Source organism: Rhinopithecus roxellana, chromosome 12 (assembly GCF_007565055.1).
Source record: "Rhinopithecus roxellana isolate Shanxi Qingling chromosome 12, ASM756505v1, whole genome shotgun sequence".
NCBI classification, from domain to species: domain Eukaryota; kingdom Metazoa; phylum Chordata; class Mammalia; order Primates; family Cercopithecidae; genus Rhinopithecus; species Rhinopithecus roxellana.
The window spans coordinates 133,904,991-133,927,206 of NC_044560.1; the positions used below are offsets into that span (position 1 = coordinate 133,904,991).

At 52.1% G+C, this 22,216-nt stretch overlaps 1 protein-coding gene across 1 annotated transcript; it reads left to right on the top strand.

The window, feature by feature from the left end:
- Window positions 1-4,667: 4,667 nt before the first annotated feature.
- RASGRP4 (RAS guanyl releasing protein 4) lies at window positions 4,668-21,796 on the top strand. The gene is made up of 17 exons (XM_010385718.2): window positions 4,668-4,814; window positions 9,251-9,435; window positions 10,211-10,316; window positions 10,441-10,503; window positions 11,146-11,277; window positions 11,395-11,548; window positions 12,107-12,280; window positions 13,510-13,626; window positions 15,542-15,817; window positions 17,188-17,268; window positions 17,362-17,466; window positions 17,610-17,728; window positions 17,843-17,987; window positions 19,817-19,853; window positions 19,954-20,088; window positions 20,202-20,314; window positions 21,413-21,796. Exons 1-17 carry the CDS (start codon window positions 4,792-4,794, stop codon window positions 21,467-21,469), a joined length of 2,022 nt encoding a protein of 673 aa, XP_010384020.1. The 5' UTR covers window positions 4,668-4,791; the 3' UTR covers window positions 21,470-21,796.
- The last annotated feature ends 420 nt before the right edge of the window (window positions 21,797-22,216 follow it).

Sequence of the window (22,216 nt, forward strand, 5' to 3'; positions counted from 1 at the left end):
AGTAGCTGGGATGACAGAGCAACACCCATGCCCACACCCTGCTAATTTTTGTATTTTTTTTTTTTTGAGACGGAGTCTTGCTCTATCGCCCAGGCTGGAGTGCAGTGGCGCAATCTCAGCTCACTGCAAGCTCTGCCTCCTGGGTTCACCCCATTCTCTCGCCTCAGCCTCCCGAGCAGCTGGGATTACAGGTGCCCTCCACACGCCCGGCTAGTTTTTGTATTTTTGGTAGAGACGGAGTTTCACCGTGTTAGCCAGGATGGTCTCGATCTCCTGACCTCATGATCCGCCCATCTCGGCCTCCCAAAATGCTGGGATTACAGGTGTGAGCCACCGTGCCCGGCCAATTTTTGTATTTTTAATAGAGACGCGGTTTTGCCACGTTGGCCAGGTCGGCCTCAAACTCCTGATCTCAAGTGATCTGCCCGCCTCAGCTTCTCAAAGTGCTGGGATTACAGGCATGAGCTACTGCACCCAGCCTATATTTTAGTTATTAATTTCTCATTGATTTTGAAATATTGCAAACACCTTTTCCCCTTCTGTCATCTGATATTGGTCCCACGGTATCTTCGTTAAAAGAAAATCCGCCTGTAATCTCAGCACTTTGGGAGGCCTAGATGAAAGGATCCCGTGAGCCCAGGAGTTTGAGACCAGCCGGACAACATAGCAAGATCCCATCTTTAAAATTTAAAAAAGAAAGAAAGAAGAACAACAACAAGAGAAGAAAATCTGTATTTGTATGTTATCATGTGCGTCATTTTTCTGCCTTATGAGTTTCTGTGGTTTGATTCGGAAGTCCCTTCCTTTGTGGTCATCAGCATTAGTATTGTCTGTATTCTTGGCCAGCCCGAGGACTAAGGCTGCCTGTATACAGTACAAACAAGTGCCAGGATTCCTGACCTCCTCCCTGAGGACTTTCTGGGTCCCCAGGGCCTGGAGACACTGCCACATTACAAAGTCTCTGCTCAGCCAGGATCAGTAAGCCACATTCAAGATGCAGGTGCTACAGGAGATGGACTGAGAGAGAGTCAGACAGTACACCATGGGGCTGGGGGGAGAGAGGGTGAAACAGGGCAGGAAGAGAGAGTCTGAAGCTATGGTAACGTCGCGTGATGGAAAAACTAAAGAGAGCGGGTTCGACGACTGTCTAAATGTTCTGGCACGGAAAAAATATACATCCACGGTGCCTTCTTTTAGTGAAAAAAGAAAAGTGGAAAAATATACTTCTGAGAGAATGGTTTCAATGAATTGGCTAACATGCTATGTTTGGCAGAATCACAGTAACTACTATGACCCATTTATTCCACTCCTGGGTACTGCCCTACAATATGGTACACTCTATGTTCACCAAAAGTCAGATGCTCAAATAGTCACTGCAGCCCCAACCTGGAAACAACTCAGATGTCCATCACAGGAAAATTGATCAATAAACCACGGAGGCCGGGAACAGTGGTTCATGCCTGGAAAGTCAGCACTTTGGAGGCATAGGAGGGAGGATTGCTCGAGCCTAGGAGTTCGAGATCAGCCTAGGCAACAAAGTGAGACTCTGTTTCTACAGGAAAATAATACTTAAAAAAAAAATTAGCAGGGCACAGTGGTGTGCACTTGTAGTCCTAGTCACTCAGGAGGCTGAGGTGGGAAGATTGCTTGAGCCCAGGAGTCTGAGGCTGCAGTGAGCTAGGATCTCACCACTGCACTCCAGCCTTGGTGACAGAGCGAGACCCTGCTGTGGAGTCTTAATTAAGGAAAAAGAGTCAGGATGGCAGGACCAAAGAAAAAAATTTTCAAAAAACAGATAAGCTATAAGTTTGTCTTTTTTCATGGTCTAGTCCTCTTGTATAGTCCTCTTGTATAGATAACTCACTTAACTTAAAATGTTTCAGTGTCTAGTTATTACCAGACTTTAGACTGATTAAAAATAGAACTTAGTGCGGTGACTCACGCCTGTAACCCCAGCACTTTGGGAGGCTGAGGCGGGTGGATTACTTGAGACCAGGAGTTCAAGACAAGCCTGGCCAACATGATGAAACCCTGTCTCTACAAAAAAAATACAAAAATTAGCTGGGTGTGGTGGCACAATCATGTGATCTCAGATACGGGGGAGGCTGAGGCAGGAGAATCGCTTGAACCCAGGAGGCAGAGGTTGCAGTGAGCTGAGATCGCGCCACTGCACTCCAGCCTGGGCGACAGAGCAAGACTCTGTCTCAAAAAAAAAAAAAAAAAAAAAAAAAAAAGCCGGGCACGGTGTCTCACACCTGTAATCCCAGCACTTTGGGAGGCCGAGGTGGGCAGATCACAAGGTCAAGAGATCGAGACCATTCTGGCTAACATGGTGAAACCCCATCTCTACTAAAAATACAAAAAATTAACTGGGCGCGGTGGTGGGCGCCTGTGGTCCCAGCTACTTGGGAGGCTGAGGCAGGAGAATGGCGTGGGCCCAGGAGGCGGAGCTTGCAGTGAGCCAAGATCGCGGCACTGCACTCCAGCCTGGGTGACAGAGTGAGACTCCGTCTCAAAAAAAAAAAAGAAAAATGGAAGTTAGCATGCCACCAGCCCACTTAGTCACTATCCACAACACCTATCTCTAAATAAACTATATATATATATATCTGTGTGTGTGTGTCACGGAATTGTCACATAATGAAAGACTATATGGAAATTATTATTATTATTATTTTAAGACAAAGTCTCACCCTGTCGCCCAGGCTGAAGTGTAGTGTGCGATCTCAGCTCACTGCAACCTCCTCCTCCCAGGTTCAAGTGATTCTCCTGCCTCAGCCTCCCAAGTAGCTGGGATTACAGGCACGCACCACCACGCCCGGCATATTTTTGTATTTGTAGTAGAGATGGGAGTTTCACCATGTTGGCCAGGCTGATCTCAAACTCCTGACCTCAAGTGATCCACCCACCTCAGCCTCCCAAAGTGCTGGGATTACAGGCGTGAGCCACCGTGCCTGGCCAAAAAAAGGAATAAATTATAACCAAATACGATAACACGAAAGAACTGCAAAAACAAGACGTAGAGAGAAAGAACCCAGATTCAATACAGGAGTCCATTTTTATCCAGCTCAAAATGAGACAAAACTACTGCACTAGACTTCGGGTGAGTGGAGATCTGTGGGAATTCGTGCTGGGAAGAAAGACAGGGGGCTTGTGGAGGGTGACAATGTTCTGTGTCTTGATTTGTATGAATGTCACACAGGTTTGCTCAGTTGGTGACATTTCATCAACCTAAATACTTAATGATTGGTGATCTTTTTAGTACTTCAATTTAAAAAAAAAGGTCGAGCATGACACATTTAGGTAAAAAGAAAAAAATGCACACTCAAAAGAAAAGTCTGTTTCTAGGAGCACATGTTTATACAATGTACTTAAACGCACAGACAGCAGTTTGGACGAAACTCGACAACAAGTCGTATTGGTCACACCCTGCTTAAGAAAGACAGGGGATGGGGAGGGGCTTCCCAAAGGCTTTACCTCCATCTTTGATGGTTTTTGATGTGTGTGGGGTTTTTTTTTTGTTTTGTTCTGTTTTTTGTTTTTTGAGACAGGACTGACACGCAGTGGCACCATCATGGCTCACTGCAGCCTCGACCTCCTTGGGCTCAAGCAATCTTCTTGCCTCAGCCTCCTGAGTACCTGGGACTACACGTGTGCATCACTATGCTCAGCTAACTTTTTTTTTTTTCTTTTTTTTTGAGACAGAGTTTCGCTCCCGTTGCCCAGGCTGGAGTGTAATGACGTGATCTTGGCTCACCTCAACCTCCGCCTCCTGGGTTCAAGCAATTCTCCTGCCTCAGCCTCCCAAGTAGCTGGGATTACAGGCATGTGCCACCACGCCGGGCTAATATTGTATTTTTAGTAGAGATGGGGTTTCTCTATGTTGGTCAGGCTGGTCTTAAATTCCCGACCTCAGGTGATTCGCCCGCCTCAGCCTCCTAAAGTGCTGGGATTACAGGAGTGAGCCACCATGCCGGCCTAACTTGTTACATTTTTTATAGAGACGGGGTTTTGTCGCGTTGTTCAGGCTGGTCTCAAACTCCTGGACTCAAGCGATCCACCTGCCTTGGCCTCCCAAAGTGCTGGATGACAGGCGTGAGTCCCCGTGCCTGGCCCAGTATGTAATGTTCTTTTAAGGTAACAGTGGATTGTGTGAGGATTAAATGAGTTAATATTTTTAAAGTCCTTAGAGCAGTGTGTGGTACAGTAGGTGCTATGTGGAGGTTTGTTACAATAAAGTCAGAAAGTGAAAATGTTTTCCGGGGTACAAATGGTATCACTTAAACTAGGAATAAGAGAAGCCTATGAAGAAATATATAAAATGCTATGTCTTGTGAGTTTCCATTCCAACCTTCGTGAATTATATATATGAATATGTCCTTCTAGAAAGACAGACTTATCTTTTTGAGTGTGTGTGCGTTTTTACATAAATACCAGTCATGCTTTGAAAAGAAAAACCCCTGCTTTTATAGAAGTATGACAGTGACGGGTCTTGAGACCGAAAGATGAGGGAGATAGAGAGCCCGCCTGGGCTCTTGAGGGTGGGAGAGCCAGCAGCGCCGGAAACCTCAGCAGAAGGGATCCCCGTGTGGGGGAGGGGGCCTTTGGTCTCTCCCCAGCCTCTTCCTTCCCCCTGGCCTGAGGGTGGGTGGGGAGGGGCAGTTCCTCTTTCCTTCCCAAGCACCGAGGAGGCCCCAGCTCCCTAGGGGCTGAGAAGCTGGAGTCCTGGGGAAGGGGAGGAGCTGAGCCATACTCTTGCAAGACCCCCGCCCTCCTCCCCCCGCAGGAAGCATGAACAGAAAAGACAGCAAGAGGTGAGAGGACCCTCCCCAGGGAGCCCGGCAGCACCCTGAGGCCTCCCTCTGCATGGGAGGGCTGGGGAGATCACTCGCCAGGGTGGCAGGATGCCTGGCTTCTTCGGGATCGGGTGCAGGGGGGCCAGGTGGATGCTTCAGGGTTCAGGGAGTCTGGAGCCAGCTAGGGCGGCAGTGGCTTGTATGTGGCATCTGTACCGTGTTGTCCCTGGAGTTTGAGCTGTTCTTTGCCCCTTTCCCACTTCTTGTCACCACACCTCCATCCCTGGCCTGGGCTGAGTGTCTCTGTCCTCCCTGGGGGCTTCCTGGTTCCCCATCCCCTTGGACTGGAAACTCCAAGCCCCTGCAGGGCCCTGGCCCAGGAGAGGGGAGTGTGACACAGGGCAAAGTGGCTCCCCTGCCTCTTAAACCACTTCTGGCTGTTCCAGACCCCTACAGGGGGCTGCAGGACAGGGCCTAGTGGCAGGCTGTGTGGCTGGTTCTAGAATGGGCTTCTATCTCCTGGGCAAGCTGGCCTTTCTGTCCCCACAGAGGCAGATATGGTGGATGTCTCCCTAGCCTGGGTAGCTCCTCCTGCCATCCCCAGAATCACTCTGATGGGCAAAGGGCTTTCCTCCCCACCCAGCAATTTAGTGGTAGACTCCTGGCTGCCTAATTTCCTAGCTCTGTGACCTTAGGTAAGTCACTTAACTGCTCTGTGTCTTGGGTTTTTCTTCTGTCAATAGACTAATCATAGCCTCCACCTCGGAGAGGCCTGTAAGTACTCAATGAGACACTCTAGACCAGTAGTTCTCAAACTGGAGCGTGCCTCAGAACTGTCTGGAGGGCTTTTAAAATACAGGTTGCTGGGCTTACCCTTATTATTTTTTTCTTTTTTTTGAGATGCAGTCTCGCTCTGTCTCCAGGCTGGAGTGCGGTGGCACAATCTTGGCTCACTGCAACCTCTGCCTCCTGGGTTCAAGCGATCCTCCTGCCTCAGCCTCCCAAGTAGCTGGGACTACAGGTGCCTGCCACCACGCCCGGCTACTTTTTTGTATTTTTAGTAGAGCGGGGGTTTCACCATGTTGGGCAAGATGGTCTCCATCTCTTGACCTTGTGATCCGCCCACCTTGGCCTCCCAAAGTGCTGGGATTAGAGAGGCATGAGCCACTGCCCCCGGCCTTAAAATGTTTGATTTTGTAGGTGTGCGTTGGGACCTGAGAATCTGTATTTATATCCAGTTCCCAGGTGATGCTTTTGTACTAGCTGGGTGCCCACACTTAGGGAAACGCTGATTTAGTTAGAATGCTCCCTCCTTGGCCTAGGACATATTTAATACTTTAAAATGTCCCTTCTAGTAACGGTGGCTCATGCCTCTAATCCCAGAACTTTGGGAGGATAAGGCAAGGAGAACTTGAGGCCAGGAGTTCTAGACCAGCCTGGGCAATATAGTGAGACCCCCATCGACACACATACACACAAAATTAGCTGGGTACAGTTGTGCACACCTGTAGTCCCAGCTACCTGGGAGACTAAGGCAGGAGGATCACTCGAGTCCAGGAGTTCAAGGTTACAGTGAGCTTTGATTGTACCACTGCACTCCAGCCTGAGAGACAGAGCAAGATCCTGTCTAAAAAAGGGTAGAGGTAGGGGCCTGGCGTGATGGCTCACACCTATAATCCCAGCACTTTAGGAGGCAAAGGTGGGAGGATCAATTGGGCCCAGGAGTTCAAAACCAGCCTGGCCAACACGGTGAAACTCCATTTCTACTAAAAATACAAAAATTAGCTGGGCTTGGTGGCACGTGCCTGTAGCCCAACTAATTGGGAGGCTGAGGCAGGAGAATTGCTTGAACTAGGAAGGTGGAGGTTGCAGTGAGCTGAGATTGCACCACTGCACTCCAGCCTGGGTGACAGAGTGAGACCTTGTCTCCAAAGAAAGAAAGAAAAAAATCCCTGGGGAAGGTCCATTGCACTCTCAGCCTGGGCGACAGAGCGAGACCCTGTCTCCAAAAAAAGAAAAAAAAAAAATCCTTGGGGAAGGTCCAAGGACTATCTTCATTTTTCCTTTGAGGAAACCGAGCCCCAGAGAAATTAAGTAACTAACACGAAGTCACAACAGCTGGCAGAAATTTCTGGATTCTACTTTCGTTTGAAACATGGATTCAGCTCCCTCCCTCCTCCCACCATCCCTGTCTCTCCATTACCATCTTTCCCCATCAGGAACAGCAGCCTCTGGGAGGCACCAGGCAGAGAGAGAATTACTATTATTGTTATTATTATTACTTTTGAGACAAAAACTCGCTCTGTTGCCCAGGCTGGAGTGCAGTGGTGCAATCTCCGCTCACTGCAACCTCCGCCTCCTGGGTTCAAGCGATTCTTCTGCCTCAGCCTCTTGAGTAGCTGGGATTACAGGTGCGCACCACCATGCCTGGCTAATTTTTATATTTTTAGTAGAGACGGGGTTTCACCATGTTGGTCAAGCTGGTCTCGAACTCATGACCTCGTGATGAGAGGATTATTTTCCCACCTTCCTTGAAGCTGTCTCAGCCCCAGGAACCTCTCACCTAACTCTGAGGAGCCCCAGAGAAGGCCATTTAGCACTGGTATTTCCTCTCCAGTCCCAAATCTAAGGACCCAGGCTGAAGGCTAAAACTGTAGGTCCTGCCGGAAGGCTAACTTCAGAGAGATGTCTGTTACCTTAGTGGGGTGAAGGGGTGGGAGAAGGGCAGAGATGAAATCCTGGGGGTTTCCTTGCAGGAGCCTTGCTCTCTTTTTATTTATTTATTTATTTATTTATTTATTTATTTATTTATTTATTGAGTCTCACTCTGTCACCCAGGCTGGAGTGCAGTGGCACGATCTCAGCTCACTGCAACCTCCATCTCCCAAATTCAAGTGATTCTCCTGCCTCAGCCTCACGAGTAGCTGGGATTACAGGTGGCCACCACCATGCCCGGCTAATTTTTGTATTTTTAATAGAGACGGGGTTTCACCATGTTGGCCAGGCTGGTCTCGAACTCCTGACCTCAAGTGATCTGTCTACCTCAGCCTCCCAAAGTGCTGGGACTACAGGTGTGAGCCACTGTGCCAGGCCTCTCTTTTTTATTTTATTATTATTATTTTTGAAACAGAAATCACTCTGTCACCCAGGCTGGAGCACTGTGATGCAGTTCCAGCTCACTGCAGCCTCCACCTCCTGGGTTCAAGTGATCCTCCTGCCTCAGCCTCCTGAGTAGCTGGGATCACAGGTGCCCGACATCATGCCTGACCAATTTTTGCATTTTTAGTAGAGACGGGGGTTTCTATTAAAATGTGTTGGCCAGGGTGGCCCTGAACTCCTGGCCTCAAGTGATCCACCCACCTTTGCCTCCCAAAGTGCTGGGATTACAGGCATGAGCCATTGCACTGGTCCAGGAGCCTTGCTCTCTTGAGGGCTGCGGGAGGAAGGAGGGGTGTGTATTAGAGACCTGAGGTAGCAATTCCTGAAGGCATGTCCTCCCTTGCCTCTGCCTAGGGAGGATGGGAGAGATCTCAGGGGTCTTCTCCCATGAGTCCCTGGGAGGCCAGAAGTAATTCCGGGATCTGCCAACAGGAAGTCTCTTCCAGGATGTCTTGGAAGCGGTCAAGAGGAAGTTGGGGGCAATGCCTGGGGAGGAAGTTCTTATGATTCCCTGAGGGGTCCTGAGTGGTCCTGGGAGTCTTCTGCAGTGATTCCCTGGGGGATTCAGAGTAGTCCTGAGCAGCAGTCCCTAGCCTTTTTGGCACCAGGGACTGGTTTTGTGGAAGGGGGTGGGGATGGTTTGGGGATGATTCAAGTTAATTACATGTATCGTGTGATTTATTTGTACTATTATTACATTGTAATATATAATGAAATAGTTACGCAGCTCACCATAATGTAGAATCAGTGGGAGCCCTGAGCTTGTTTTCCTGCAACTGGATGCTCCCATCTGGGAGTGATGGGAGACAGTGACAGATCATCAGGCATTAGATTATCATAAAGAGCACGCAGCCTAGATCCCTCACATGCGAAGTTCACAAAAGGGTTCATGCTCCTAAGAGAGTCTAATGCCCCAGCAGATCTGACAGATCAGAGCAGAGCTCAGGCAGGGGTGCTCGCTCGCCCACTGGTTCCTAACAGGCCACGGACTGGTACCCATCCGTGACCTGGGGGCTGGGGACCCCTGGTCTTGAGGATCTTCCTCTCTGATTCCCTGAAGGGAGCAGGAATATCCCTGGGAGTTTGCTTGTGGGAGAGGGTTCCCATGATTCCCCCAGGGATCTGGAATATTCCTGGGGATTCTCCCATGAGTCCCTGGTAGGTCAGGGGTAACCCAGGAGCTTTGCCTTTAGGAAGCCTCTCCCGTGGTGCCTTGGGGCATTAAGGTCAAGAGGAATTCTAGGGTCTGCCCGAAGGAAGGGGCTCCCATGACTCCTTGGGGGCTGTGCCCACAGAAAGTCCCACCAGGAATGCACCGGAAAGACAGGAGGGCGGGGCCGACCCCGCCAAACGCGCCGCCACAAGACATGCCCCAGCCCCCGGGAAATCAGCAAGGTCATGGCTTCCATGAACCTGGGCCTGCTGAGCGAGGGCGGCTGCAGTGAAGATGAGCTGCTGGAGAAATGCATCCAGTCCTTCGGTGAGTGTCCTCTCCCCAGCAGCCTCCCCGGCCCTAACCTCAGGCTCAGCACCCACTTCTCTCTGCCTCAGTTTTTGGAGGTAAAATGAGAGCAGGGCTGGGTGGAATGAAACTCAATCACTACATTAGAGATAAGAGAAACACCTATATTTCTTCTTTCCTGAAATGGAAATACATACATATCTATCTATAGATAGATAGATATTTAATGTATATTATATATATATTTATATAAATTTTTTTTCTTTTATTTTCTTTTTCTTTTGAGACAGAGTCTCGCTCTGTCACCCAGGCTGGAGTGCAGTGGCCTGATCTTGGCTCACTGCAACCCCCACCTCCCAGGTTCAAGAGAGTCTCCTGCTTCAGCCTCCCGAGTAGCTAGGATTACAGGCACGTGCCACCAGGCCCAGCTAATTTTTGTGTTTTTAGTAGAAATGGGGTTTCACCATGTTGGCCAGGCTGGTCTCGAACTCCTGGCCTCATGTGATCCACCCAATTCGGCCTCCCAAAATGCTGGGATTACAGACGTGAGCCACTGTGCCTGGCCAGTCTGGTGCTACTTCAATCTTCAACAAGACTTGCCAGGGGTGATGTTGCCCCATGCATGATACAGATAAGGAAAGTGAGGCACAGGAGGTTAGGTTGCCTGTCCAAGGTCATGCCGGGGATCACCGTTAGAGCTAGTCTTTGAACCAGGCAGTCCCGCAGGATCTGGAGGCTGTGCTGTGCATTGCCTGAGGGCCATTCTGTCAGAGTCCCCCTCCTTCCACCCCAGATTCAGCTGGCAGCCTGTGCCACGGGGACCACATGCTCAACATGGTGCTGGCCATGCACAGCTGGGTGCTGCCCTCCGCTGACCTGGCTGCCCGCCTGCTGACCTCATATCCTCCGGGACCGTGAGCTATGGGTGGAGGGCGGAGGGCAGAGTCGTGAGAACCTGGGCAACTGGAATGGGGAGCAGGCAGGTCATGGATCCTGGATAACAGAGCCTTGACCAGAACTCAAGTACCAGAAGGCCACAGGGGACACCCAGGAGCTGAGACGGCTGCAGATCTGTCACCTGGTCAGGTAGGGCCGGGCCAAGATCCCCACTCTCAGGACCCACGACTTCCATCCTGCTGCCACCCAAAAAACATTCCTCAGAGACTCTCCAGCCCAGTTCCCACAGACCCAACCAGCCCCACAGGCCAAAATCCCACTTCTGAGACACCCGTAACTTGGTTCCTAAGACCCTCTCAGTTCCGTTCCTTAGAACCCCTACTTCCTAGAGACCCCCCTCACCAACCAGATCCCATAGACCCTCCTAGCTGGTGCCCAGACACCTCCGGCTCTGATCCCCAAAATCTCCACCTCCCACAGACCCCAGCCTAGCTCATAAGACCCCCTCATTCTGTCCCCCCAAAAATCTCACGCCCAGAAGCCCCCAGTCTAGTTCCTTAGACCCTCCACAATCCTGCTTCCCAATAATCCCACTTCCAAGTGACTCCCCAGTCTGTTTCCCACAGATCCCCCAGTCTGTGTTAAGAGATGCCCATCCTACTCCAGAGATTCCCTGAGCCTGGTGCCCCTCCAAACCCCCACCCTCCAGGGACCCCCACACACATTTAGAGACCCCTAGCTCAGCACCTAGAAATTTCTCAGTCCAAAATACCCCTTGTAGAGACCTTCGCCACCCCCAGTCTCATCTCACCATCTCCAAACCACTCTCAGGTACTGGCTGACCCAACACCCTGAGGTGATGCACCAGGACCCCCAGCTGGAAGAAGTCATAGGTCGTTTCTGGGCCACCGTGGCCCAGGAGGGCAACTCGGCCCAGAGAAACCTCAGAGACTCCTCTAACCTGTGAGTCAGCCCTGTGCTCCCCTCTCCCCTGCCCCATCCCCATTCTGCCATCTCCCTTTGCATTCCCAAGCCCTCAACTGTGAACCACTCCAATACCCTGCCCCTCTTGGCCCCCAGCCTGAGCCCTGGTGGTCCTGGCCCCCCGCCCCCCATGAGCAGCCCAGGCCTGGGCAAAAAGCGCAAAGTGTCCCTGCTTTTCGACCACCTGGAGACGGGGGAGCTGGCTCAGCACCTCACCTACCTGGAGTTCCGGTCCTTCCAGGCTATCACGGTGAGGACCCCCTCCTGTCCCTGTCCCAAGTAGGGGAGAGATTGGGGTAGGGGAGGGATTGGCTGGGGGAAGGCAGGACTGAGAGGACACCTGCATGGTCATTCAGCAGAGATCTCAAAGTTAGAGGTTGATTTCAGGTCATCTTCCCCATCCTTGCCTTTGCTGACTGTATACCAGTCAGGTGTAGAGTTAAGGTCATATAGACTCCCACCCTGACTCACACCTGTGTGACCCTAGGCAAATTACCTATCCTCTCTGTGCCTCAGCTGTCTCATCTCTAAAATGGAATGATACCTCATAGAGTTATGAGGATTAAATTACTTAATACGATCATTTGTCAAATATAGTGCCTGGCTATATTTAAACATGTCTCCTCAGATGGGAGAGGAGCATAGTGATGTCAAGGACATGTAGCAGCCTGAGGGTGGGGGGACAGATGACAAAGGTCACTCAGGCTAGACCAGGCTAGGACATCAGAGATCACGACTACTAGTTGGATGCCATGGAAGGGCAGGCCCTGAGTGCCACTGCCCACCTTGACACCCACCTCGCTCCCAGCCCCAGGACCTGCGGAGCTACGTTTTGCAGGGCTCAGTACGAGGCTGCCCGGCCCTGGAGGGCTCTGTAGGTCTCAGCAACAGCGTGTCCCGCTGGGTGCAGGTGATGGTGCTGAGCCGTCCCGGTCCTCTGCAGCGCGCACAGGTGCTGGACAAGTTCATTCACGTGGCACAGGTGAGGCCTGCCCCTTGGGGCTGCGAACGCCACTGCACGCAGCTACCTGGCCCTCCACCTTCCAGATCCCCGACCCCACAGGGTCATCCCGGCGGTGACGTCACGCATCTCCCGGCCCCGCCCCAGAGGCCACAGTCTGGGCGTTGCAAACCAGGACCGTAACTTCTTCTTTGGCCTTGATGTCACCGCGTCCCACCCACCGTGGCCCCACCCCTTGGTCCTAGACGTGACAGGCTTCCAAGCCCTATGTCCGAATAGTCTATCCCCAGGTCAATGAGAGTGTCCCTTCCATGCCCCCACTTTTGTGCCATCCTTTACCGAGGCTTCGATTCCCAGTCCCCGGGCCCCAGCGTCGCTTCGGGACTGCGCATCGCTCCCCATTGCGTCCGGGCTCTCCCCGCCCCGCCCCGTTGTGTTAAGCCCTTCTCTTCCCCTCCCTTCCCCCTCCTTTCCGGACACCTTCTCGTCCTTCTGGGGAAAAGGGAAGCCCTCTGGCCTGCTGTGGCCGCGCCCCCTTGCGTATTTCCACGCAGACCACGCCCTTCCTCTGGCGTCTTCCCTGGCTTGCTTCCTCCTGCAGGGCCCCTTAGACCTGGGGGTCTCCACGTCCGCCTGGGGTCTCCTTGGTCTGAGCATTTTCCATTCCTCCCTGGCCCCACTCTCTCCACAGCAACCTCTGCCCAAATTTGTCAAAGGGAAGGCGAGGGAATTCCCCAGCTGCCCTGGTAGCTCCACACCTGTCTAGCATCTAACTCCTCCATATCTCTCTGGCCCCGTTAACCTCTGCCTGGCTCCGTTAACCTCTGCCTGGCTCCCAGCTCCTGCCCAGAGCCTGTGCCTTCTTGCCTCCCCGCACCTGTGTGACTCAGAGCAGTCAGACCCCCAGATGGCTGACAACCTGACATGTCTGAAGCCTCCCCCACGTGTCTGACACACACCTGTCTACTCCCCAAATCCGCCCAACTTCCCGTACTTCCTGTCTCCCCAGATTTTCTAACCTGGTATCAGTCAATCACCTACTTGACCCTCCGGGCTCAGATAACTATCTGACACCCCTGTGAGGCCCACACATGGCATGTCCCACTCCTACTGCACACACCCACCTTTTCTCACCTGTCTGATCCCCACATTGGTCCATACTCACACATGCCTGGGACCCCACCTCAACTGGGATGCTGTCATCTGAACTCCCTCCCGTGACGACCCTGTGCGCATGCTTCTCTTCCTAGAGGCTCCGCCAGCTGCAGAATTTCAACACGCTGATGGCGGTCACGGGGGGCCTGTGTCACAGTGCCATCTCCAGACTCAAGGACTCCCATGCCCACCTGAGCCCTGACAGCACCAAGGTGAATCCCACTACCCTCCCCAGAGCTCCAAGTGGTCAGCTGTCTTGAGCCCCCACACCTAATTCCCCAAGCCCTGTCCATTCCTGCCCAGGAGCCCTGGAACCACCTGAAGTCCTTGCTCCTCCAAATCCAAGATCCCCAGGCTCTGCCAGCCTTCCTCCTTCCTGTCTTCCATCCACTCATGGTGCTGACCCCTCTCTGCTCTCAGTGTATCTGTTTCAGAGGTGGCCTGTGAGGGAGACAGATGGGAGAAAGGCTAGCAGAGAACTTTGCAGTCCCCATGGGGAGGACTGGCTGAGGTCAGAAAGTGGCAGGAAATTAGGCTGAAGATGCCCTGGGAAGATCCTATAGCGCCTTGAAAGATGGGCTAAGCGAGGGAAGTTTTGAGAGTGATGACACACCCTTGATAAGATCTGGGTTTTCTTTTTTTTTTTTTTTGAGGTGGAGTCTTGGTCTCAATCTCCTGACCTCATGATCCGCCTGCCTCAGCCTCCCAAAGTGCTGGGATTACAGGCGTGAGCCACCGCACCCGGCCAATTTTTTGTATTTTTAGTAGAGACAGGGTTTCACCGTGTTAGCCAGGATGGTCTCGATCTGCTGACCTCATGATCAGCCCACCTCGGCCTCCCAGAGTGCTGGGATTACAGGCGTGAGCCACCGCACCTGGCTAGATCTGGGTTTTTAAGAAATAATTATAGGCTGGGTACAGTGGCTCACGCCTGTAATCCCAGCGTTTTGGGAGGCCAAGACAGAAGGATCACCTGAGCCCAGGTGTTTGAGACCAGCCTGGGCAACATAAGACCCCATCTCTAGAAATTTTTTTTTTTTTTTTTGAGACACAGTCTCACTCTTGTTGCCCAGGCTGGAGTGCAGTGGCGCAATCTTGGCTCACTGCAACCTCTGCCTCCCGGATTCAAGTAATTCTCCTGCTCCAGCCTCCTGAGTAGCTGGGATTTCAGGGGTGCACCACCATGCCCTAATTTTGTATTTTTAGTAGAGACAGGGTTTTACCATGTTGGCCAGGCTGGTTTCAAACTCCTCGAGGCAGGTTCAAGAGATTTGCCTGCCTCAACCTCCCGGGTAGCTGGGATTACAGGCCTGCACCACCAGGCCTGGTTAATTTTTGTATTTTTAGTAGAGACAGGGTTTTACCATGTTGCCCAGGCTGGTTTTGAACTCCTGACCTCAAATGATCCACCTGCCTCGGCCCCTCAAAGTGCTGGGATTACAGGCTTGAGCCACCGCACCCAGGCATCAAGCCCAGGAGTTTAACGCTGCAATGAGCTGTGATCATGACACTGCACTCCAGCCAGGTGACAAAGTGGGACCCTAGCTTAAATAATAATAATAATAATAATAATAATAATAATAATAATAAAGGCCGGGCATGGTGGCTCACGCCTGTAATCCCAACACTTTGGGAGGCCAAGGCGGGCAGATCACCTGAGGTCAGGAGTTCAAGACCAGCCTGGACTAACATGGTAAAACCCTATCTCTACTAAAAATACAAAATTAGCTGGGTTTGGTGGCTCATGCCTGTAATCCCAGCTACTTGGGAGGCTGAGGCAGGAGAATCGCTTGAACCCAGGAGGTGCAGGTTGCAGTGAGCTGAGATCGCGCCACTGCACTCCAGCCTGGACAAGACAGCAAAACTCCATCTCAAAAAAAAGAAAAGAAAAGAAAGAAAGATAAATCATTTTAGCCAAAGAATGGGGGATTGTGGAACTTCTCTGAGATGGGGACCGAAGAGGAAGAGCAGTTTCGGGGAGATGCTGACACCAGCATGGGATATGGAAGGGCTCCAGATGTGTCCAAAATGCCACTGGATCCCTGAAGGCTTAGAGCCCACAGAGGAGGCTGCTCAGGAGACGGGACTGCCCTGATAACGCCCCCATCCCATGTGCCTCCTCCCCAGAACCTGCTGGAGCTCACTGAGATCCTTGCCTCCCACAACAACTACGCCCGCTACCGCCGCACCTGGGCTGGCTGCACTGGCTTCCGACTGCCTGTATTGGGCGTGCACCTCAAGGATCTGGTGTCCCTGCATGAAGCACAGCCCGACAGGTTGCCTGACGGCCGCCTGCACCTACCCAAGCTGAACAACCTCTACCTGCGGCTGCAGGAGCTCGTGGCCCTCCAAGGGCAGCATCCGCCCTGCAGCGCCAATGAGGATCTGCTGCACCTGCTCACGGTGAGCCCCTGGCCCCGCCCAGGCTGGGCTTCCGAGGGTACTGAGATGTAAGGTCCTGGGTGTGTGAGTGTCTCCAGGAGCAGGGTAGAAAAGTGCTGGACTGCATGGATTTTGAAGCCAGAGCTTCTAGGTTTTTTTCTAGCCGCGTGATCTTGGCAAGTCACTGAACCCTTCAGCCTCAGTTTCCTTATCTGCAAAATGGGAATAATAAAAGGACCCAACCAGGTCTGGTGGCTCACATCTGTTATCCCAACACTTTGGGAGGCCAAGGCGGGCAAATCACCTGAGGTCAGGAGTTTAAGACCAGCCTGATCAACATGCAGAAACCCTGTCTCTACTAAAAATACAAAATTAGCCAGGAGTGGTAGCACATGCCTGTAATCCCAGCTACTAGGGAGGCTGAGGCAGGAGAATCGCTTGAACCCAGGAGGTAGAGGTTGCGGTGAGCTGAGATCACGCCATTGCACTCCAGACTGGGCAAGAAGAGTGAAACTCTGTCTCAAAATAAATAAATAAATAAATAAATATAAAAAATAAAATAAAAGGACCCACCTCGAGGGTGGTTGAGGAGAGAAAGCCAATGACATCATTCAAAGAATGTCCTTATCCTTAAGACAGTGTCTAGCCGGGCACAGTGGCTCATGCCTGTAATCCTAGCACTTTGGGAGGCTGAGGTAGGCAGATTGCCTGAAGAGTTTGAGACCAGCCTAGGCAACATGGTGAAACCCCATCTCTACTAAAAATACAAAAAAAAATTAGCCAGGCACGGTGATGCACGCCTGTAGTCCCAGCTACTTGGGAGGCTGACGCACGAGAATCGCTTGAACCTGGGAGGCAGAGGTTGCAGTGAGCCAAGATCGCGCCGCTACACTCCAGCCTGGGAGACAGAGCGAGACTGTCTCAAAAAAAATAGTATATGGAGCAGAGTGAGCTCTATATTCTATATAAGTAACATGTCTTTTCTCCACTTCCCCCAGCGACTCAAGTATCCATTGATCTGAGCTCTGGAATTGCTTTGGGGTTCACATTCTTAAACTCCAAGGTTCTGAGCTTCTCATGCTGATAGCCCAAAATCTCAAGTTTTGAATCCAAGAATCTAAGCAAAAGGCTACTAACAGTTATTGATCGTTGACTATGTGCCAGGCACCTCATTCCACCTTACAACCCTATGAGGTCGGGACCCTTACTGTGCCCATTCTGTGGATTGGGAAACTGAGGCCCGGAGAGGTGAGGTCACTTGCCCACTGTCCCACAGCAGTAATGCCAGGATTTGAACCCAGGAGGGGCTTTGGGAAGAGCCTGCAAGTGGGTGTGGGGATCTGGGGCAGGGCTGTAGACAGGAGGATCTGTGACACCCCTGTCTGCTCCAGCTCTCCCTGGACCTCTTCTACACGGAAGACGAGATCTATGAGCTTTCTTATGCCCGAGAGCCACGCTGTCCCAAGAGTCTGGTGAGACCTGACCCCTGGCCTCGGACCCCCCCAATTACCTTGAACCCTGCTAAGCCTATGCAGTGACTAACTGCTCCTCTGTCCCCACCCCAGCCACCCTCCCCCTTCAACGCACCTCTGGTGGTGGAGTGGGCCCCTGGTGTGACCCCCAAGCCGGACAGGGTCACGCTGGGTCGGCACGTGGAGCAGCTGGTGGAGGTAAGGAAGGGAGGGTGGCCTGGCCGCCAGGAGCCAGGAGGGAAGACATGGGTAGAACCCTGAGCCTGGAGGCGGGGACTTATTGCCGTGGGGATCATATTTTGACAACTGGGCCTTATCTGCTTCCCCACACTCCTCTGAAGTCCGTGTTCAAGAATTATGACCCTGAAGGCCGAGGAACCATCTCTCAGGAGGACTTTGAGCGACTCTCAGGCAATTTTCCCTTCGCCTGCCATGGGCTCCACCCGCCCCCACGCCAGGGGTAAGTGGTTCTGACTCCTGGATCCCCTGAAGATGAGGACGCTGGGGTTGTCTGGACTCCTGGGTCTGGGGGAGGTTGGGGCGGGCCATGCTGAGGCTCAGTTTCTGCCCCCAGGAGAGGCTCCTTCAGCAGAGAGGAGCTGACAGGGTACCTGCTCCGGGCCAGCGCCATCTGCTCCAAGCTGGGCCTGGCCTTCCTGCACACCTTCCATGAGGTCACCTTCCGAAAGCCTACCTTCTGCGACAGCTGCAGTGGCTTTGTGAGCACTCCACCCCATCACTGCCCTTAGGTTCCCTCTGTCCTGAAGCCGGCAGTCCCCAAACCCCACATAACCCCCAATTTCCAGAAATCCTACAGCCTCAAATCATCCTGTTTCATATAAACCCTAAACACCAACCATTCCCTATATCCTGGATAATCTCCAAATGCCAGATAATCCCCCAAATCCCAGATAATCTCCACCCCAGATAGTCGCTGAACCATGGGTAATATCTAAAACTCTGGAGAGGAGGCCAGGAGCGGCGGCTCACACCCATGATCCCAGCACTTTGGGAGGCTGAAGCGGGCAGATTGCTTGAGCTCAAGAGTTCAAGACCAGCCTAGGCAACATAGTGAGAGAGACCCTGTCTCTACTAAAAATACACAAATTAGCTGCACGTGGTGGTGCACACCTGTGATCCCAGCTACTCAGGAGGCTGAGGCACGAGAATTGTTTGAACCCAGGAGGCAGAGGTTGTGGTGAGCCGAGATCGCACCATTGCACTCCAGCCTGGGCAACAAGAGCAAAACTCCGTCTCAAGAAAAACCAAAAAACAAAACAAAACAAAAAAAAAAAAAAAAAAGAAAAACCAAAAAACAGGCCAGGCACAGTGGCTCACACCTATAATCCCAGCACTTTGGGAGGCCGAGGTGGGCAGATCACGAGGTCAGGAGATTGAGACCATCCTGGCTAACATGGTGAAACCCCGTCTCTACTAAAAATACAAAAAAATGGCCGGGCGCGGTGGCTCAAGCCTGTAATCCCAGCACTTTGGGAGGCCGAGACGGGCGGATCACGAGGTCAGGAGATCGAGACCATCCTCGCTAATATGGTGAAACCCCGTCTCTACTAAAAAATACAAAAAACGGGCCGGGCGCGGTGGCTCAAGCCTGTAATCCCAGCACTTTGGGAGGCCGAGACGGGCGGATCACGAGGTCAGGAGATCGAGACCATCCTGGCTAACACGGTGAAACCCCGTCTCTACTAAAAATACAAAAAAACTAGCCGGGCGAGGTGGCGGGCGCCTGTAGTCCCAGCTACTCAGGAGGCTGAGGCAGGAGAATGGCGTAAACCCGGGAGGCAGAGCTTGCAGTGAGCTGAGATCTGGCCACTGCACTGCAGTCCGGGCGACAGAGCGAGACTCCGCCTCAAAAAAAAAAAAAAAAAAAAAAAAAAAAAAAAAAAAAAAATACAAAAAACTAGCCGGGCGAGGTGGCGGGCGCCTGTAGTCCCAGCTACTCGGGAGGCTGAGGCAGGAGAATGGCGTAAACCCGGGGGGCGGAGCTTGCAGTGAGCTGAGATCCGGCCACTGCACTCCAGCCTGGGCGACAGAGCGAGACTCCGTCTCAAAAAAAAAAAAAAAAAAAAAAAAAAAAAAAAAAAAAAAAATTAGCCGGGCGTGGTGGCGGGTGCCTGTAGCCCCAGCTACTCGGGAGGCTGAGGCAGGAGAATGGCGTGAGCCCGGGAGGCAGAGCTTGTAGTGAGCTGAGATTGTGCCACTGCACTCCAGCCTGGGCGACAGAGTGAGCCTCCATCTCAAAAAAAACAAAAACAAAAACTTTTTTTTGTAGAAAGAGTCTCCATATATTGCCCAGGCTGGTCTTGAACTCCTGAGCTCAAGCGATCCTCCCACCTTGGCGTCTCAGAGTGCTGGGATTACTGGCATGAGCCACTGTACCCCACCCACATTCCTTAAATTCCAATTAAATCTCTAGCCTTGAGAATTTCAAGACCTGGGTAGCTTTCACACTTCCACTCCCCAGCTGCCCTGCCAATCCACAGCCCTCTCTCTCCTAGGATGGGTAACCTTTTCTCCTTTCTCTTCCCAGCTCTGGGGTGTCACCAAGCAAGGCTACCGCTGTCGGGGTGAGTGGGGTGTCAGCGAGTGGGGGGGAAGCCTTGGCCCACAGGCTGGAAGAATGGACACAGATCGGACCCCTGGCCATTAACTGCTGCCTTCCCCCAGAGTGTGGGCTGTGTTGCCACAGACACTGCAGAGACCAAGTGAAGGTGGAATGTAAGAAGAGGCCAGGGGGCAAGGGCGATGCAGGGCCCCCCGGAGCTCCTGTTCCATGCACACCAGCTCCCCATGCCAGCTGTGGTAAGACCTAGAGCACAGCGGTGCTGGGAAGGGGCTTGGGGGAAGAGGGTTGAGTCCAAGGTCATGAGGCCCTTCCCATCAGACCCACATCCCTTCCATCCACCCACAAACAGGCTCCGAGGAAAATCTCTCCTACACGCTATCCCTGGAACCTGAGACTGGGTGCCAGCTTCGCCATGCCTGGACCCAGACTGAATCCCCACACCCTTCCTGGGAAACAGATACGGTGAGGAGAAACCGCCCCTACCCCCAAGTGGATACAGGGAACACAGGCCATTGGCCTGGGGGAGACTGGACAGATTTGGAGACCCATAGGAAAGTAAAAATATGCAGAAGTCCTTGACTGCTGGGGTGGGAAGGTATGGATGCTGGTTACTTTCTTTTTTTTTTTTTGAGACAGAGTCTGGCTCTGTTGCCCAGGCTGGAGTGCAGTGGCCGGATCTCGGCTCATTGCAAGCACCGCCTCCCGGGTTCACGCCATTCTCCTGCCTCAGCCTCTAGAGTAGCTGGGACTACAGGCGCCTGTCACCTCGCCCGGCTAGTTTTTTGTATTTTTTAGTAGAGACGGGGTTTCACCGTGTTAGCCAGGATGGTCTCGATCTCCTGACCTCGTGATCCGCCCGTCTTGGCCTCCCAAAGTGCTGAGATTACAGGCTTGAGCCACCGCGCCCGGCCGCTGGTTACTTTTTAATACTGATAAGAAAAATAGGCCAGGCATGGTGGCTCACGCCTGTAATCCCAGGACTTTGGGAGGCCGAGGTGGGAGGATCACTTGAGGTCAGAAGTTCGAGACCAGCCTGGCCAACATGATGAAACCTTGTCTCTACTAAAAATATAAAAATTAGCCAAATGTGATGGCAGGGGCAGGTGCCTGTAGTCCCAGCTACTTGGGAGGCTGAGGCAGAGAATCATGAGCCTGGGAGGCAGAGGCTGTAGTGAGCCGAGATTGTGCCACTGCACTCCAGCCTAAGCGACAGCAAGACCCTGTCTCCAAAAAAAAGAAGAAGAAGAAAGAAAGAAAAAAGAAAAATAGAAGTTACAACATATTAGGGGTAGGGTGGGGATGATAACCACTAGAACAGAAAAAAGGATTCTAGCCAATAAAATAGCAAGAATAAGGCCAAATATATCAGGAGCTACTGTAAGTGTTAATGGAGTAAACGCCACTATTCGAGGGCAGAGACTCTCAGATTGGGTTACAAAAAGGATTTCACAGGCACCATTCGTTCAGTCTGGGCGGGGCAGTGCTCCTGGCAGTAAAGTGTCTCCTAGACATCAGATGCTCCCCACATCATCTGTCATCTTCCTCCCTTCCTCCTTCCAGGTCCCCTGCCCAGTAATGGGCCCACCATCAACTACATCCTCCAAGCCGGATTCCTAGACATCTCTTGGTCTCCTCTCTCCCTCACTCCCTTACCCCAGTCAGTCCTGACTCCTGTCGTCAGACTCTGGCAGGGCTCCCAGAGGTAGGACCCCTAAAGGCATCCGCCTTCCCATCCACGCTGCCTTTGGTGGCACGTCCATCATCTTTTTCCCCATAAGTGACTTTCCTCTCTTGCGTGGTGGTGGATGCTAATCCTGCTCCCTTTCCCTGCACTTAGTATCTATGCAGCTCTGTGTTGGATATATTTAGACTCAGACTTCATTTCACCAACTCCCTAAATCTCCATTTCTTTTTTCTTTTCTTTTTTTTTTTTGAGACAGTCTCACTCTTTCACCCAGGCTGGAGTGCAATGGTGCAATGTCAGCTCACTGCAACCTCCGCCTCCAGGAATCAAGCGATTCTTCTGCCTCAGCCTCCCAAGTAGCTGGGATTACAGGCACGCGCCACCATTCCCGGCTAATTTTTGTGTTTTCAGTAGAGACGGGGTTTCCCCATGTTGGCCAAGATGGCCTCGAACTCCTGATCTCATGATCCACCAGCCTCAGCCTCCCAAAGTGCTGGGATTACAGGTGTGAGCCACCGCGCCCAGCCCCTGCTTTATTTTTCTGCATAGAACGTTCCCCCTCTGACAGCCTATACTTTTTCCCTCTTTATCTCGTTGAACGTCTGTCTTTCCTCAACAGGAACATCAACTCCAGGAGAGCAGGGATTTCTATCAGTGTCTTTCACTGCTGCATCCCCAGT

What these genes read in the sequence shown, in the direction of transcription:
- RASGRP4 (XM_010385718.2), top strand. Translation starts at nt 4,792, where the DNA reads ATGAACAGAAAAGACAGCAAGAG. An exon ending in GCTGCCCGCCTGCTGACCTC is followed by an intron (nt 10,317 to 10,440) that starts ATATCCTCCGGG and finishes ACCAGAACTCAA; the next exon opens with GTACCAGAAGGCCACAGGGG. An exon ending in GCAAGGCTACCGCTGTCGGG is followed by an intron (nt 19,854 to 19,953) that starts GTGAGTGGGGTG and finishes GCCTTCCCCCAG; the next exon opens with AGTGTGGGCTGTGTTGCCAC.